Raw genomic sequence first — 18868 nt, forward strand, 5'->3', positions numbered from 1 at the left:
GCAACTGAGAACAGAGTTTCATCCATGGCTCATGTTCTCCAGTTTACCAAAATACATTATTTGAAACTAACATTACAGCTTAAAAATATGGGGTGAAGGATATAGCATCAGAAAACCCTTTCACTATCACTGGACTTACTATAACACCCTTCACTAAAGCAAGATTAGGACCCAATAACATTTTTAGCATATTTATGTAGGAAGGCTTCAAGGGAATAAAAGGAAGGGAGATAACTTGTGAAGCTTTATCACATGCTTTGTGTGTGGTACGTGTGAGGAAAGAGATGGGTAACTAATTTCTGTCTAAAGATACCCAAGAGACAAAAACATCATCAACTTCGGATGAAAATATAATTCCTAATTGAAAATAAGAAATAATTTTGAAGATGCTGTGGTCCACATTTCCATAAAAATTACTACGGGTTTGGTTTTCTGACACAAGTCCCTAATGAAAGTTCTTAAATACAGAATGTGAAATGATTTAAGACATGCAACTGGTTCAGTTTCCAGAGATATTTAGGACTTTGCAGCCAAGAGTTTAAAAGTGTGCTTTATATTCCAGTACACAATTGCAGCCCAGACTAACATAGTCTACAAAATCTTTAATGACAAGTCATAATCTCCTCAATGATGGTGCTGAACTAGCTAGACTTTTGTACAATCTAGATTGGTTTTGGTTTAAGAAAATACAGTCAAAATGGGGACCTCATGGTACCTGGAAAAAAGTTCGACTCAGGAATCAGGAAAATTTTAAGCTTAATTTGGATACTTGGGACTCCCAAACGAGTTTCAGACAACCAGGAATACAACACCAAGTTTGACACAAGGTTCAAGTTTGACTACATATATTCCACAGTCAGGGTGCAGTGGTGCAAAACAGAAATTGGTTAGAAACATGGATGAATGATATGGCATTGTAACTGCATCTACCACAATGACTGCTACTTACCCTGAAATATGTCTACTGATGAATATATTGAAGTTGCTATGAATGTATTTTTTAGTGTATTTTCTTTGCTCGATTCTGTCATACAGTCCCCTGTATCAAGTATCTCTGAATTGAGAAAATCCTTGAAATTTAAGAGAAAAGCGATATTGAAAAAACAAGCTTGTCATTGCAGTTTTTTAAAGAGACATTCATATTGATATTAGGGTTTAGTGACTTGATTTTATGGTGGATGCAAGTGGCAAAGTGCCCTGTTTCTGACTGTTTTGTGAGCAGATGTTGCATCTGAAAAGTTAATAGCGATGGTGATTCATAGATAAAGGTAATTGTATCATGGCTGACTTCCTTTATGTATTCAAATATTCAGTTGTTAGTTGAGTTAAGTGTAATTTCTAGTCACCATATATTATCCTACATTTCAAAATCCAGAAATCTCTGTGGTTTGGAGGACTCTATTTGCATGAACATGTGTAGGTTCAAACTAAATGCACAATCTGAATTTCCTGTCTCGTTTTGGAGTGAATATGAAGAGATAGGAATTATTTCCATAAACATGGAAGCAAGGAAATTGGCAAAAAAAGACCCCATTCCAAATCAATAAAGCACAACCAAATTAGAGCAGTGTTAATCTAATATGATAAGAACATGATATCATGCATATTCGTTGTGATGGTAACAGGAATATTTCAAATATTTCATAACTAGGACACAGTGTTCCTGCAGGCAACATTTACTAGAACACTAGTACTGTAGAAGTGTGTATCATTCCTATTTTTAGCCTGTCTCAGCAGGGTCAATACAATTTGCCATGCACATGATTACTGCCAGATGTACCCCTGTGTCCTAAGTACTTTCATGGCAACACCCAACTCCCAGAGTAATTAAAACTCTTGTCCAAAGTGCTAAACTTTGTGCCAAGAATAGAAATTATTCATTTTTGCTCAGTACTTTCCTCTCAGGCTTCATGAATCCAAATAAAAACTTGTCAAACTTTTCCATGCTCTCCTGGCACAATACACTATCTATCCAACATGGCGGCCATGTTGGATGCTGAGCATAGTTATAGTGTTGAAGGTTTTCAAGCATAGTGTGAAACAGAAAGAGCGATCATATTTACCAAGCCTTGAGGTGCCAATCTAAGCGGGACCCACATCAATATGAACAAGCTGAGCAAATGAACAAGAAAAAGCTGGGCCAATTTGGTGGTAACTCAGTCTAACTTTCCTGACGATGCCCACATGGCCGCAAGTCCGTAATTAGTGTAAATTCCCCCTAGACTGTTTCAATGTTAAAGCGATCCCTGGGTGACCCACAATACAGAATACGTTCAAAACTACAAACTGCATATTCACAGTGCCACATGTTACTGGCAGTGACCAATTTATTCAATCTCATGACAAGCATTTCATGGATCTGACTGGTGCATCAGACATATATCAACACAAGTTACTAACTTTTCAACAGGCATAGCTAAACAATAGGAAATGGTTAGTTACCAGAGGTTTTGCTGCTATGGGCGCCGGCCACATCATGAGGAGGTCAAACTATCAGCAGTGTCAAAAATCTGGACGGATTGGAAGCAAAACAACACAAAAATGGCGCAGTACTCCCTTCCCTTGTCTCTGCCTGTGTGAAGCAGTTCCTATAAACTTGTATGCAGTTGGGAAGAGTGTGGAGGCACTGCCTGAGAGTAAGACAAGCCTATCTGGTATAAATTATCCCATTCCCGACTTGGGAGGGGGGGCGGGTCAGATGGCACCAATGGCTCCTGATGGTTGGTGGGTTTACAAGTTGGCATGTTTGACTGGGCTGCTGATACACACCATATCTGATATTTGAAACCGCTCCACCCTCCCCTGGGCCCCCCTTTCAGATCTGGGACCCCCCTCCTCCATACCCAACTTCTGACAGTTGTGCCTACCATTCATTCCTCTGCCAGAGTGGACTAGAGTTACTGCATTCCCGACTGGGACCATAACTGGCACCGGACAGTTTTACGTGGTGAATTAGAAATCTGGAAAGTTTCATGTATATATTCTTGGAATTATTCATGTATATATCATAATCTAGTGATTATTTCATACTTTTTATGCTGCACTGAAACTGATGATTTAAACGTTTCTTATGTAAATTCCCCGTGTTAAACAATACATGAAATATTGACAATACAACATTAAATAATCACTTACCCAGTGTATTTATCTGATCTTTTATGAGATGTTTATGTTTTAAAAAATTAATCCCAAGAGAAAAAAAAGTTTTAAAATCATCTACAATATATTCTAATCTAAGAAAAATAATTCTTTGTTGTAAAAATAAATGAACACTAAAACCCAAAGAAAAAATCTCACTTAACGCTGAATTTTTTCAGCAATGACATATCATAATTATACCTCTGAACATATCATTGACAAGTATAAAGAAAAAGTACAACAGTATCTTCTTCAATCATTATTCCTGTAGTAAGTGGCTATTTCTTCAGACTAAACAAATCCTGTCTCCATCATCACCAACACAACCTCAGCAGGCCATAATGCTGGCGGGTTCCACAGATACACCTACAGACAGGAGGGAGATTAGTCATCAACAGATGTGGAGAGAAAGGAGCATGCATGAGGGTGCTTCTCAAGGGTCATTCTGACTTTGTATTCTCTATTTCAGTATTAATTCTTAATAAATAATACAAACTAACTACAGTTATTTTGGGGAAGCTTTGACAGATTATCTATTGTAATGTGAACGAATCAGGTGTTCAGTAATTTCTTTTGAGTAGTATGTAATATGGTCTTCGCAGTCAAAGGTTTAGTTTAACTATTCATAACTTTGTTTTCATCTTCTAAGACATTTCTGTTTTGTGTCATTGGTGCTTGTTGAAGGAGAACATTATCTGAAACTTATCTACTAAAGTTGTTGCAAATACACGACTGGGTAAATGAGTCGTGAAATATGAACTTTTACAACCACCATGCAGTGGTGCTTACGGTGATATAAGACATTCTTGTACTTTTCTTTTTTGTCAAAACACTGTTGGATTTTTTGTTCAAGAAAATTATCGTGGGAATGTAGAGAGATGATATTTAACATTCTAAAAAACTATTTAATGACTTCCCAGGGTGTGCAGATCCTGGATGCATCATGGTCCTGGGCAGAATTCATCAGCTGCTCCCAGAAAGATGCTTCGTTTTTATTTTTATTGAAATCCGAAGCCTCTGAAGTGATGCCTCAGAGAGCTGCTGTAACTGGGCTAGGATCAATACGAGAGTACACTCTTTTTCAACATGTCTAGTTCTTGACAGAAAATATTTTTTAAGAAAGAATGTTTCAATAAAATACAGCTGATATTTCAAACAAATCTCAATGTTTGTTTCATACAGAGGTTGCTTTTCATATGGTTTAAAAACTTTGATATCAATATTTAAAAATCTTCTAAGCTTCCTAATTCTAAGCATATGTTAGAAATATGACTTACAATAACATGTCTTGAAAGGATGATAATTTGGCAATGCAGACAAAATACTTTCCAGTGGATGTTTTACTTTAAATTCTGAAGACACATGATCCAATTGAACGTAACCAAACTTATCAAAATTCATTGCTGCTGACACTTTTAATGCATGATTATCAATGAGGGAATTTTATTTTATAACATTATTGATGGTGATAACTGGCAGTCATTAAGCCACCTGTGATTTACTGATAATCAATCAAAGAAAACCAGAATTCAACGACAGCTTCTTTTTATCTTATGAGATTCATTCACAGCTTGTCTTAGCGATCCATATTTTAGAAGCTGAAATTGACATTCGATTTGAAGTGAATAGATAATGAACAAAATCTGTTTGCCAAGTTATGCACTGCCACCATTCGGTCCACATCCAGTGCATAATATCTCCCTTCTATCATGATCAATACCCTGGACCCAATCGCCACGTTACAGAAGTGACACTATCTCCATGTCTCCTGTCACGAACTTAGCATGTCATTTCTCTCGTTCATGGTGTGAGTTGATTGGATAGTAATTTTAGCAACATGTCATTAGAATCGGTCCATGGTAAATAGAAAGAAATGGATATATATTGCACAGGATAAGCGAGGAAGGTTAGTCCAAGACAAGACTAACATCTAGTCTGACCATATCTTACAGAAAAAAGACAACAGTTGTTAAATTATCTTAATAAAATAATAATAAAAAGGAGCCCAGAGACTCTCTTCATTTTCAGATACTGCAGTAATCTAGACTTGCCAAACATTATAGACTTGCATGGGCTGTATTGGATATATTTGCATCAGGGTCTGTAAGACAGACTAGTGAATCTTTTTGAAGCACTAATTCTAAGTATGTTACACAAACAACTAGTCTGAAATTAAAAGTAGACTAGTTGGATTTGACTGATTTTAACCTGTGTTTATGTTTAAAAAATATTTCTTTAAGAATGATGTGATGATTGAGTAAGGCATCACAAAAGTGTCAGTTAACAAAAGCACTAATGCCATAACCTGTGGAGTCTGCAAAGGAGAAGTAATGTCTCTTCACAAGAACCAGGTTTTATGCTAAATAACTTACTTCTTTGTGAGATCAATATGATAATCGGATCTTGCTTACACTTGCTGAGTGAATCGGCTGTTTATTACTGCATCAGCTGTCTCTCTCAACATTCACAACAAAAGAAATTGATACAAGACCTGTTCAGTATCAGTGTGCAAACATTGGTAATCAATAAATAAGTAAGTGCCTTGCAACCCTAAAAATATGCTGTTTTGCCCACATACAAGAGCGCATGTTTTTATGTCATCGTCATCATCATCATTTCTTATTATTATTCAAAGTACCACTGTATATTTGAATAAGTCAATGGGCATTTTATTTCTACCTGTGTGATAGAGAACTGCCTTTTCCACCTTTAAATAATAATAGCATACATTCTGCATATTCAAAACATTGTCCAATACCTTATCTGGGCTGGCAAGTTTTAATTTTGTCCTGGCCAAGAGATCAATCATTAAGCAATTCATATCTGAAACTGGATATTATTATTAATACTTCATTTCCACTATTCTATGAAATATTGTTTTGCAACTTTATTGGATTACTAAAAGCAACAAGGCAAAAGGTCAGCAGGGCTCACTGATAACCCTGACAACAACTCCAATATATTTCTCAGTTCAAAATACGAAAAAAAAAAAGCAATATTTTCCCAGAAAATCTGCTGATCGAAATCAAACTTTGCACTGCACCTCTCCTGTTGGTATAGAAACTGAAACTGTACCCCAAATTGGAAAAGAGTACATGATGTTATAGGTCGCACAAATGTTGAAGTAAAAAACAAACATTTTAAGTTCAAAACATGAAAACTATCATATTTATGTCAGAAAATACACCTCTCCTATTAGTATAGAAAGTGTTCCTTAAATAAAATCCATGTAGTAGTTCCCAAGTTATAGGTTGCACGAATGTTGAGATTAAAAACATTCTAAGTAAAAAAAGAAAGAAAAATACCTGTTTTTTTCTTTTCCAGAAAATCCAAATATTGAAATTAAACTTTGCACTGTACCCCTCCTATTGGTATAGAAAGTGTTCATCAAGTTTGAAAAGAATATATGCAGTAGTTTTCAAGTTATAGGTTGCACACAAAAGTGTCCTTGGAATGACGGATGGATGGTATTCTTTGGCATAACTATATAATGAAGTTGATATAATAATAAATATAGAATATGGCTATTGTGCTTCAACATATATATATTGGCCCTTCAGTTCAGTTTTCACAGAATTTGAAGTTTACAGATATGTTTAAGTCTACAAGGTATTATACAAGTTCAAGACAATTATTTTGATGCAGTATATAGAGATATTAACAAATTGTCACTCACAATAATCTTATATGTAAAACATGAAACACTCTGGAATTTGTTTAACAAAATGATAATGTCCAATCAATAAATATGTAGTTTATTCTCAGATCTGGAAAATATCAAGACAATTATCTATTTGGAATATCTATTGTATGATAAATTACCCTCCTAATTTTGCCAGAAATTTACTGTAGGCAATACAACTGGAAAGCTTTTGTTTATGGATTGTGCCATTTGTTTAGACTATCCATCATTATTCTTGTCCTACCCAAAGTTCTGTGTTAATGGCCTCCCAGCCATTATCTCCTGCAGAATCTCTGAACACCTTCTGGCTTGTATCAAACACTGGGTACATGCCATGAATTGCAGGTAGAAATCATGCAGTTATATTTATATGGTCTTTAGGTTTCTGAGGCAGCAGACGTCAAAAATAGTTTTGATTGACACTTGAAATATACACAATATGGCTGCCAGGCTTGACAAACGTTTGAATGGCTTAGCTGGTGACAACAATTTCAACAATTTTACACTTTCAGACCTGATAGACATGAGAGAAGATCTTCTGTAATCAGGTATTTAAAAAATCCATAACTTTAATACATAAATGCCATTTACTGGCCTGTCATTCTGTATTCAATAACTTTGGTTGGTCACCATAAACATGATGATCTACAAAAGTCATTTAGATTATGGATAAATAATTTCTATGTAACCTTGCCTGGATAAATTTTGTTGGAACTAGCAGATGTTTTATCTGTCCTTTGTTCATCCATTAATGTTTATGAACTTGACATGTCAAGCAAAAGTTTCATGTAAGGGATCAATGCTAAATTTGAGTTATTGGAGTAACGGTCATCTAAACCACAATTATTGCTGACAGTGAAATAATACCACTCTGCAAACATCTGAACTATAATGAATTCTGATATGATAAAAGTTTGGTAAATATTCAAGCTTTGAGGGTCAGGGGTTGACTACATCTTTAATTTTCATCCTGTCATGATGTTTGTTTACATCTAATTCAATATTGCCGTCTTACATATATGTCATGTCTGCTGGCCATTAATATATACAATCTATGACCAGCTGAGCTACCCATCCACAGAAAATAACTTGTTATCGTGACATACTTACTAAAGTAATTACATGACTATAAAACAGTTACCCAAAGCATACCTTTAACATGGGGCAGATTATGTAAAATGTTGGACCACTAATTTAATAAAGAAGCTAAAATGTTAAAATGTTTAAAATAAATGACTAAGAAAACAGATTTTAAAACATATATTCTTTATATTTACATCACACATTAATCTGACTATACCATACGATATTGATTGAAAAATGTATAAATTATTTGAAATTTGAAAATAAACACTAAAAGGATGTTTGATTTTAACATATGTTTAGATTGACACTTTCAGCAAGTTGTTCTAAGAGTATGCCATGTTATTTTCACCAACAGGAAGGCTACTAATATACTTTGTATCCAGTGTGTCTTTTGAGTTAACAGTTGAAGGGAGATAATTCAAACATGGTTAACAAGCTAGGCCATTTTATTCTCATGGCACACTGAAAGAAACAGTTCTTTCAATGAATACATACAAATTGCATGGCATATCTACATACATGCATACACATACCTTTGCCTTTTCTCATACCAAAATAATTGCTGAAAATATACCACTCAATATAAGAACACCCATAATTTTTGTTGTTTGCAATACCGACCAGCCATGACAGACCGACAACAGCTGTATGAAAAAAATCAGGTGTTCTTTAACTCTTTTGAGTAGTATATTAAGAAGGTTTGGATACAAAACCTTTCATATGTAGCATGGGAATTTCTATTTGAGTTTCTGTAATATTGTATAAACTGACATATCTATGTGCTACAATATATTAATCAGGTTATCAACATGACCAATCACGGCATTTACGAAAAACTGAAGATTGATAAACAGTCATTTTTTCAATGTCAAAGCATACTTCATCATTACTGAAACAAAATATTTGGCAAATAATGCTGAGCATGCAAACACCACAAATATCCTGACAAACCTATCATTTCTGAGAACCTCTCAGGAGACGGAATAAGAAATGACAGTTGGAGTAAAGCCGTGTGAATATGACACATTTTAATATCATAGGTTGCAAGAAACCTTTTATAAACATAATAATTACAAGCAAGGGACCATTAGGCACATCCCACCTATCAGAGATAAGATCAACAAATATCGATCAGACTGGAGACGTTATCCACTGCCTGTAATATAGCACTGAGGTGGGATACGCATGTAACAATCAATACAGACACACACATACAGTTACAAAATAGGTCATAAACAGACCATAACACACAAAGTATTGCTGGCTGCAAATGTCGGCCCCCATCATATATTAATTAACAACTTCAAGCCATCCCATAAAGCGTCAGTACTTTCAATCCGTTCTTCCTGATTGATTAATAAATACATACTGAAATTCTCTGTTTCCTGGTCTGAAGCAACTGTCACCAGTTAGTCATTTGAATGGCCCAAAATATTATTTATATATTTGACATATATTTCAAACTTTACTCTATACAAAACACTGGAAGGTCAATCAGTGCAGGTGATTGTTTACAAATTATACTGGGAGATTATTTCCTGTACAAAATCTCCACATAAACATGAAGTATGGACAAAGCATAAAGGTCTCCTTGTTTTGAAACATTAGAAGTCAGTAAGAAACACAAGAATATTTATAAAGAAAAAACCTACCACTATCTGTGTGAACACACTGTTTTCCTGTCACAATTCAAACTCCTGGGGCTCAGGAAAATGTACCACTGTCAGTGTAAAGTTGACAAAACTGAGACTTGTGCAAGATGACAAAAGATTATCCTCAGCCAAATTTTATTCTGGGTCCAATGAGCAACTGAGGGCTACCCACAATTTGACAGATGCAGCAGACAGATGCAAGGAGTCATGTGACTCATCCAGGCGCGACAATAACAATGTACCCTAGTCCTTCCCCCACCCGCAATTGTCCCCCCTTTGACACCCTCCCATAACAATGGAACAAGGACAATGGAACAATGGCCAACTGCAATTAGTACAGCCGTGATTCATCAGCCTTCATTCCAAGCTATCTTGGCAGATAATATTAATAAGAAGCTAGCAACTACTGATCGCAAAAACTAATGATTGTTTTAAATTGTACAAAGGATGAGATGTGAAAAATTACGCCAGGTTGTATATTAATGATACTTCTGTGGAAGGATCCCCTTTCAAAGCTATTTTACACACTTTGTCCTGGAAACAGTTTTTCACATTCTTTGTTTACGGATTAGTCAGTCCATAATGGGGTGCTAATTCCTTTGTCTAGACAAAAGCATATATGCATATACAGAGGTCACGTGTGTTGGTAGCTGCAGAAATTATGCTGATACATCACATAGTTATCACATGGTTATGACAATATATGCCTACATTGTTGCTGTGGGTCAGGGATTTTGCTGGAAACAATGGACATGGAAGAATTTTTGCCATTATGTTATCGACTTTCGATGTTTCTTTGTCATCATCAGTTTTTACAAATTCTTTGGCACATTTTAGATAATAGTACTTCCAAATGGACCAATTTTGATAACTAGGATCTTGTTTCGACAGTGTCATTATTAGAACCTATTGTTCAGAGTAAACAAAACACTTGCCCCAAGTAATATACCCAGTTTTATGGAACTATACATCCAAGCGTTTAGTCCATCTTTAAATGATCCTTTGAACAAATTACGATGGCCTATTGTTGGCAAATGAAATACAGTTCATATTTAGGATAATGGAGATTTTGCCTTGGTTTAAATTTTACGTCAGACATCATCTCTGTAGCCAGATGAGTGAGTGAGTGAGTGAGTGAGTGAGTGAGTGAGTGAGTGAGTGAGTATGGTTTTATGCCGCTTTTAGCAATATTCCAGCAATATCACGGTGGGGGACACTAGAAATGGGCATGTCAGGAATAGAACCTGGGTCTTCGGCTTTAACCACGAGGCTACCCGTTTGCCCCCTGTATCCAGATGAAGTTAACCTTCACACAACCATCAACAAAGCAGGCCATGTAACCTGGACATAGTGTCAAAGAGATCACTCACACAGGTACCTGTACTTTGAAAAATATGTATGGTCAAGTTCTGATAATATAAAGACGACCAGGAAATTCCTCAAGAGTTATGGCCCTTCATGCAGAAAAAGGCAGCTACTATCTACTCAAATGGAGTGTCTCTTACCAGTTCTACACTTTAAGCATGAAAGGCAGGTGTACCTGTCATAATGCCAATGCAGTGAAAAGTCAAAATGTTGAGGGGTCCCTAGATTCAAATACTTCAGGAGCAAACCTCAAAGACACCAGGACCCGTAATTCTAAACACTGTTTGAGTACATGTGTTTTTAACATCAATATTCGAGCAATTGTTCTGTACTGAATTGTCAGCACTTCTCATTTAGTTTCCAACACCATATCTTATTGAGTGAGTGAGGATGTTTCTACACTGCTGTTATCAATATTCGAGCAATATCACGGCGGGGGACACCGGACATGGGCTTCGCAACTTGTACCCACGAAGGGGAATCAAACCTGGAGTGACGAGCGAATGCTTTAACCACTGGGCTACCCCATCCATGTCTTATTGAATAGGCTCATTGCTGCTGTTTTAACAGGAATAACAAAATATGTCCAATATGAGCATGGAACATCTCTGCTTTCCATGTTAATTTTGAAGTACATTTACATCATAGCGGGTTCGGCAGCTGCAGGCAGCCTTATGTCGGTATTATTTAAGGGTAATATATGAGATGTATGCTTAGTGTACATATTCAACATCTATTACTTGTGTCAAGAGCAGTCATATTCACATCCTGTATGGCCCATTAAAAGATAACTTAAGTAAACAATGTGTGTACAGTCTTGTAAATAGTTTTGGTTTCCGTCAATGCTTGTACATGATGAAAAACCCTACACACCAAGGATGATTATCTCATCCTGGTGTAAGTTTGTTGAAAGGCCATTATGAAAAGCTATTTTCCACCACCCGGATCAATACCGCCCATCTCTCGGATTCACTGCTACAGAAAGGTTCTAATCGCCACTTCGCCTGTGCAATCCTGCGTAAGTAGCAAATCAATGGCATTTTGAAATAGCGATTGGATGTTGTTACATTGGATATGGTAGCTAGGTATTGCAATGTAAAGCCCTGTTAGTTAGTACTTCCCTCCAGAACTCAATCCTAGTTGGATAATGGCAGCTGATCCTCACTGCTCCTGCTGAAATGGGATCATCTCCATGTACACATAAGTAATCTTATGACCTTATTCAAAAATCTAAAATCAATATGCTTTGCAAAACTCTCATCATAAATCATATGAGGGAAAGACACATTCATTCAAAATCAGAATGCTTCAGGCCAATTCCTGAAGAAGAAACTCTAAAACATGTTTTGGTTTTAAAAACCAAACATCCCAAACACCCTTGGCATAACTCAAACTCACATGTTCCAACTTGGAACATCCAATGAAAGTTTGGCAACTTCGGTTGACTTACGTCTTGTCTAAGAATTTGTGAATGAAAATCATTTGAAAAAGAAGGAACTGTGCTTGAAAAGTGAAGCATTAATACATAATTTGACCTTGAACAACTTAAGCAATGATAAAATCAGACCAGAAACTAAATGACCTTTACAGTGAGTGAGTAGCAATACAGTACAGCTTTTAGCAATATTCCAGCAACATCATGGAGTGGGACGCCAGAAATGGCCTTCACACATTGTACCCATATGGGGAATCGAGCCACTAGTCTACCCCACTGCCCCAAATGACCTTTACAAACAAATATATTCCATTTGTGACACTGACGGAACACAATCACTCTCCAAGCACACCAAGGTAAAGTCTACCCAATGACACAAAGCAACGGATGAGCACGGAAACAGAAAGTTCAATGTCCTGCAGGAATCAATCCACCAATTTCATGCTGGGAGATGCCATTACAAGGATACAAAAGTTACAGACCATGACACATCCCTGAAGAAAGGCAGTAATGGAAAAACAGCACAGACACCAAGCATCCCTAGGGACCTACAGCTATCAAATATACAATGCTTTGGCATGGTTTTGAAGGCCATTCATCTGGTTGTGATGTTGCAGGATGAAGGCGAGCATGCCTGGGGTGAGGCTTCCTGCAGGACCTGGACACCAATATGTCAACCAGACTGATGTCTCTGTGGGGAACATCAGCTCCAGACAGGCAGACTCATGCCAGAAACCATGCTGTGCTGGCTTTTGATGTTGAAACAATGATTCAATTCTTGTCGAATGAAAACCCTTTTTTTTTTTCTGGTTCAAAGTTGAGTTACATGAACAAAGTCTTCATATGAATTCCTCAAATGTCCTCAGTTAGATGTCGCAACTCTTGTACAAGTCAAACACGTTACCAATAACTTGAGCCAAGAAAAACAAATATCCAAAGTCATAGTTTCGGAAAACATGCCTCTCCTTACAAGGGATTTGGAAATGAAACTGTCCCCATTAAGTGAAATAATCCAACTTTCTGAACTATTATTAATTTCAACAGCCTTAGAGGCTTGATAGTTGTGTCTATTATCTTTGTTGTAAATAGAACTACTATACATGTCAGGGACAAACTGGATAATGACTGAAGCCGAACCAGGGCAAGTTATAATACACCCATAAATACAGCAATCCAGACATGATTATGCCCTGAATTGCTACCCAGATACTTCAGTGGCACTCTTCTAAGGCCCATCAACTGGTATCCGGTGTGTACCAGACAAATAACTGCCTAGCAACACACCATTCTACTACACAATACACAAACTTTAGTGCCTTAGTCTACAAGGTTTGATTAATTTAATCAAACAACTATTGGTGATCGAACGCTGTGTTACCTAGCATGACGGTCATTCAATACAAATAACACAGGGACCAAGGAAATGATTGTCTAATCAACCTATCCATTCAGATGCATTTATTCCACTTTTGAAAACCAGAATTCCTGGTCTATCTTTCAGATTTATAAAAAACATTTATATACCAGGTACCATGATGTGACCTAACCAAGCTGTCTACATGGAACAAGAAACAAACGCATGCGAATAAGCAGAAAGACCCAATGATCATAATGGTGTCATGTGAATCTGGTATTCAAACTAAGGGGACACACCTCTGCACACTGCACAGTAAACTGAGTCACCTCAAACAACTGGGTTACCTGAACCTCTGTGACATCAGGATGTTCACAGCACGTCCATAAAATCGTTCACTATCTGTTCATCAAATTTCGTAAAAGCTTTACCTTGTACGAAACTTAAACACCAATTATTACTGATACATTTGATTCCAAAAGACAACAGCATACATCAATTTACATTCTGAAAATCACAGTCTGAATGCTATCTTTGTCATCTTTCTACATACTCTTTCTCCATCAAAACCTATGTTTACTCAATATCCAGGCTTCAAAGGAAGCACTGGGATTTAGTAGAGATCTGAGCCTGTAATCTGGATCATGGGCTCCTACAGTTGCAGGACTTGGACATACTGACTGCCATCACAGCTGGGGCTCAACAGCAACTCAATCTGCTTCCATTAGTGGATGCTAATAATGTTACTCAAAGATCCTCTTTCCCTTAAGACTAGTTAAAGTTCCATTGTAGGCACTACATGAAATACAATGTATAATCATGTGGGTTTTATGTCGATTATTGATTTAGGACATTTTTACATCATCTTATGCAAATATTAATAACTTTTTCTTGAGCACTACAATCAATCCATAAGGTGGCACAACTGATTCTACACTAAGGGAAATAGATATGACTATGGAGTGAGTAAGTGAATGAGACAGTTAGTGAGAATGGTTTACATCACTTTTAATATTCCCACACGACAACAGCTTGGCGCATCCAGAACAGTGAGTGAGTGAGTGAGGTTTTACGCCGCTTATAGCAATATTCCAGCAATATCACGGCAGAGGACACCACTAATGGGCTTCACACATTGTACCCATGTCAGGAATCGAACACAGATCTTTGGCGTGACGAGCGAACACTTTAACCACTAGGCTACCCGACCGCCCCAATCAGGAACAGGCTTCACATATTGTACCCATGTTGGGAACTGAACCCGGGTCTTCAGCATATCAGGTGAACACTTCAATCACTGGGCTACCCTACAAATGAAATTAGAGAAGAGAGGAAGTTGGCGTTTAACAACACTTTGCAACATTCTAATCTTGAACAGCAAGTCTAATTTTGTTCTCAATCGTCAAGTGTTTGAGCTGATTCCATAATCATTAAATCAGTAAATTTACCCCTCACACCTGAAGTGTAGAACAATTTCCGGTGCAAACACAGGAATAGCATGTGTTGCAGGTAACACACAGCATCAATACTATCATCATACAGTTGGCCTTTAGTTTCAGGCTAGTCTTCTAGTTCATTCAGAAGTAAATCAATGTCCCCTTTGATGTGCACTGATCAATGAAGTCAATCAACACCGAAAGACAACACAGACTTCCTGTAGGCTTGTACATCAATGTGTGTTTCACACTGTGATATGCACATTATAGCAGGCTTCCAAACTAAGTGTGAGATGGGTTTAACGCCGCTTTTAACAGTATTCCAGTTATATCACGGCGTGTCAGCTTAATGTGGGAGGAAAGCCCGAAGTGATGCAGGTCTCAGACGTTTACCACTTCGGATAAACCCACGAGCACGGGTATGGTGCTGACAAACCTAGACACATAATTGGGGAGAACCAAGAATCGAGCCAACAATCATAGGTTTCTGGCATGCACAAGGGACGCAACTCTGCACAGCGAATCGCGGCGCCTTAGACAACTGGGCCACCCGTGCCCCCTTCCAAACTAAGAGTGAGTGAGTGAGTATGGTTTTACGCCACTTTTAGTAATATTCCAGCAATATCATGGTGGGGGACACCAGAAATGGGCTTCACAGATTGTACCCATGTCGGGAATCAAACCCGGGTCTTCGGCGTGACGGGTCTTCGGCGTGACGAGCGAACGCTTTAACCACTAGGCTACCCGACCGGCCCTCCAAACTAAGAACAAAGCCTTATAAGTATATGGTGAGTGGCCTTACACTATTGAAGTTCGTGCGTCAGCTTTAAGGTAGTCATCAAGTGTTCATTCCAAGTGCTGCATAATACTTAGTGGTCAAACAGGTCAAAAATCAGGCAAGGTTAAGAAATGTTGGTCTGAGAAAGTAGATGGATAGGTGACTATGTTAAGCAGCTTATCTGTTGAGAGTTATAGGTGTTCTGCTCCACACTGAAGCAGAGTCACACGTGTGTGGTGTTTCCTCATTTTGAATTTAGACCAGATTTTTTTCAGCTCCAGAGCTCATACATGTATATACTGTTGTCAACAAATTGTCTATACATTGTCTATACAATGCCATCATAGATGTTTATACTGTTGTCAACAAATTGTCTGTACAATACCATCTTAGATGTATATACTGTTGCACAGTAATTGTCTATACAATGTCTTTACAATGCCATCATAGATGTATATACTGTTGCACAGTAATTGTAACGTCATCATAGACTTATATACATGATACTACAGGAGAGAGCAGTGGACAGTAACCACCAATCCTTGTGCAGTGGCGCTGACGCCATCGCGTGTGTGTATTTCATTTAAAGGTGCGAACACGGGGATGATCAAACATGTCCAGGAAGACCCATCACTGGTGGAGAGAGGCAGCATGTACACGCTGAACAAATAGGCTTTGTTATCTCAATAAACGCACTGAAAAACACCACCCCTACAGGGATCCAGAAAGTATTTGCTAAAAGGTGAAGCCAAAAATTCCTCAAGACTTGTTTAACCCATACCAAAGAAAATTAGTGGGAAGTATTCAGAATATGATCATCCACAGAGAACTGTTGACTTTTTATTAGTAGAATAGACCACAAGAATTTGATAAATCATCTAGAAATGTCAAAGGCGCCTTTCTTTTTTTATTTCATTGAAACATTTACACAATTAATTTTGAATGTCAGGTCAAACATTCTTCACAGCAACATTACAATACAGTGAAAGCAGCAATTAATTTTGAATGATAAGTCAAACATTCTTCATAGCAACATTACAATACAGTGAAAACAAGTGGATATATGTCGATTTATTTGTCAGTCTCAACAAGCAGGGAGTTGATATTAGACTGCAGTGAATGAAAGGATTCTGGTTTGATTCAACTTACTTTGTCCTAAACAATCTTTCAAGATGAGGGTGTTTGATTTAGCATGCTGTCGTTGTGTATATCGATTGATAGATACTGGCTTTTGTCTGACTTGTTCTAGAAGTGTTGCAGACAGATGTCATATATTGCAAAGATTTCCTTGAATGAAGAAGATGTGACCTAATTATCAATGCTTAAATCAGTAACATGTTTTGTTACCTGGTGATAGTCTTGTCATAACCTATTCAGACCCAAACCAGAAAAATAAGTCGCGTAACAAGACATGCTGGTATTGGTGTATTGCAATCAATTTTCACGTGGCTGTCGTGCTGTGTTCACAGTCTAATTACTGGAAGCAGGACTTGGGCAGCTCAAGTCATCCACATTTCAGGGACAGGAAACGCTGACTGATCAAAGATATCTGACCCATGCTAAAGGTTCCACTTTGGTCAAGCTAATTATTTTGATTGATATACAAGTATTGATATACAACTAACAAGTATTGATGATATTCCTGCAGGTGCTTGGAACCTCTGTCTTTAATTAGATACTGTTTCACTTAATATTTTGATAGGTATTTGCAATAAAGAAGAAGAAGAAGAAGAAGAAGAAGAAGAAGAAGAAGAAGAAGAAGAAGAAGAAGAAGAAGAAGAAGAAGAAGAAGAAGAAGAAGAAGAAGAAGAAGAAGAAGAAGATTTAATGTACATAAACACCCACAGGGGGCAGGGTACAAAACACGAACATGACTAATTAAAACACTGACATACACAATAGAATACAAATATTGCTATGATTATATTGCTAGAGAGGAGATGCAGATTTTCTTTGCCTGAACATTTTGTGAATGAAATTGGAGATAATTTTTGCAAAAGGCTCTGGTGGATTTAAAAGTATTTATGGGATATTGTGTGCATAGCCAAGGTATGTGATATATGTGTTCAACACCACATGACCCTAATGTCAAAAGGTAAAGACTTAGGGGATCCCTAGATCAAAATATTATTGCAGGAAACCACAAAGACCCCCAATCCCCCTTAACATACAACTGCTATTTTCATTATCAATACTTACTTGTAGTATCAATCTTATTTGTTTCTGTGAATTGGTACTGAACGTCACACATTGTGTTTCGTATTATAATTTCATCATCATCAGGTTTGTGGTAACACAGCACACTCTGACTCGTCTTTGTAACTAATACCCCCGGCTTATTGACTTTAATTTGTGGATGTAGTGGCAGGCTGTTCTCAGTGACCAGTCCCTGATGATTCATGTGTAACTGTACGTACCTAATGAGAGGGCCAATATGTGTAACACACTTAACCCAGTTCTGTTACAACCTTTTGTATGGTACATCAGTGTTTGAAATTAAGCAGGAAAATAGAGAGTTTTAGGATAACCCTCCCGTTACTAAGTTCAAGATTAAAGGTTCACTAGCTTCAAATACTTAAGGAGCAAACTTCCAAGACCATGGGACCGGCCTCCCCTTAATTTCGGAAACTGTTTCATTACAGACTTTCTACCGAACTTGTACAAGGTGATGGGGTTGTCTAATTTAACAGACCCAGACCCAGGTCCGATTATGACATGAATACAACGACAGAAGCATTTTGTTTGTGTCACTGCTTGTGACGCCGGGAGAAAAAGGTTAACAGTGGTGTAAAACCATACTTACTCACCACATATATTGGCCAGCAAAATGTCCCTCAATGAACCACAAGGCATAAATATTCATATCATCATCATCATCATCATAGCACATGTAGTAATAATGAAAGGTATTCCTCCCTCCCACATAACCGAACATAAATCTC

General features: G+C 37.3%; 1 protein-coding gene across 16 annotated transcripts in view; it reads right to left on the minus strand.

The window, feature by feature from the left end:
- The window catches only part of LOC124150852 (RNA binding protein fox-1 homolog 2-like), a 109524-nt gene that overhangs the window by 30723 nt on the left and 59933 nt on the right, over positions 1–18868 (minus strand). Inside the window, exon 1 of one of the 16 annotated variants that reach the window (XM_046522992.2) lies at positions 9559–9692. The exons of 13 other annotated variants lie outside the window; for them this stretch is intronic. Coding sequence is in view for 2 of the 3 variants with exons in the window: in XM_046522984.2 (XP_046378940.1) it covers positions 2443–2478 (36 nt within the window). In the remaining variant the exon portion in view is untranslated. Of the gene's footprint in view, positions 1–2063; positions 2202–2442; positions 2655–9558; positions 9693–18868 lie in introns of those variants that run through there. 2 more of the 16 variants (XM_046522984.2, XM_046522985.2) reach the window with 2 other exon arrangements.

Source organism: Haliotis rufescens, unplaced genomic scaffold (assembly GCF_023055435.1).
Source record: "Haliotis rufescens isolate VD_foot unplaced genomic scaffold, xgHalRufe1.0.p SCAF_11, whole genome shotgun sequence".
NCBI classification, from domain to species: Eukaryota; Metazoa; Mollusca; class Gastropoda; order Lepetellida; family Haliotidae; genus Haliotis; species Haliotis rufescens.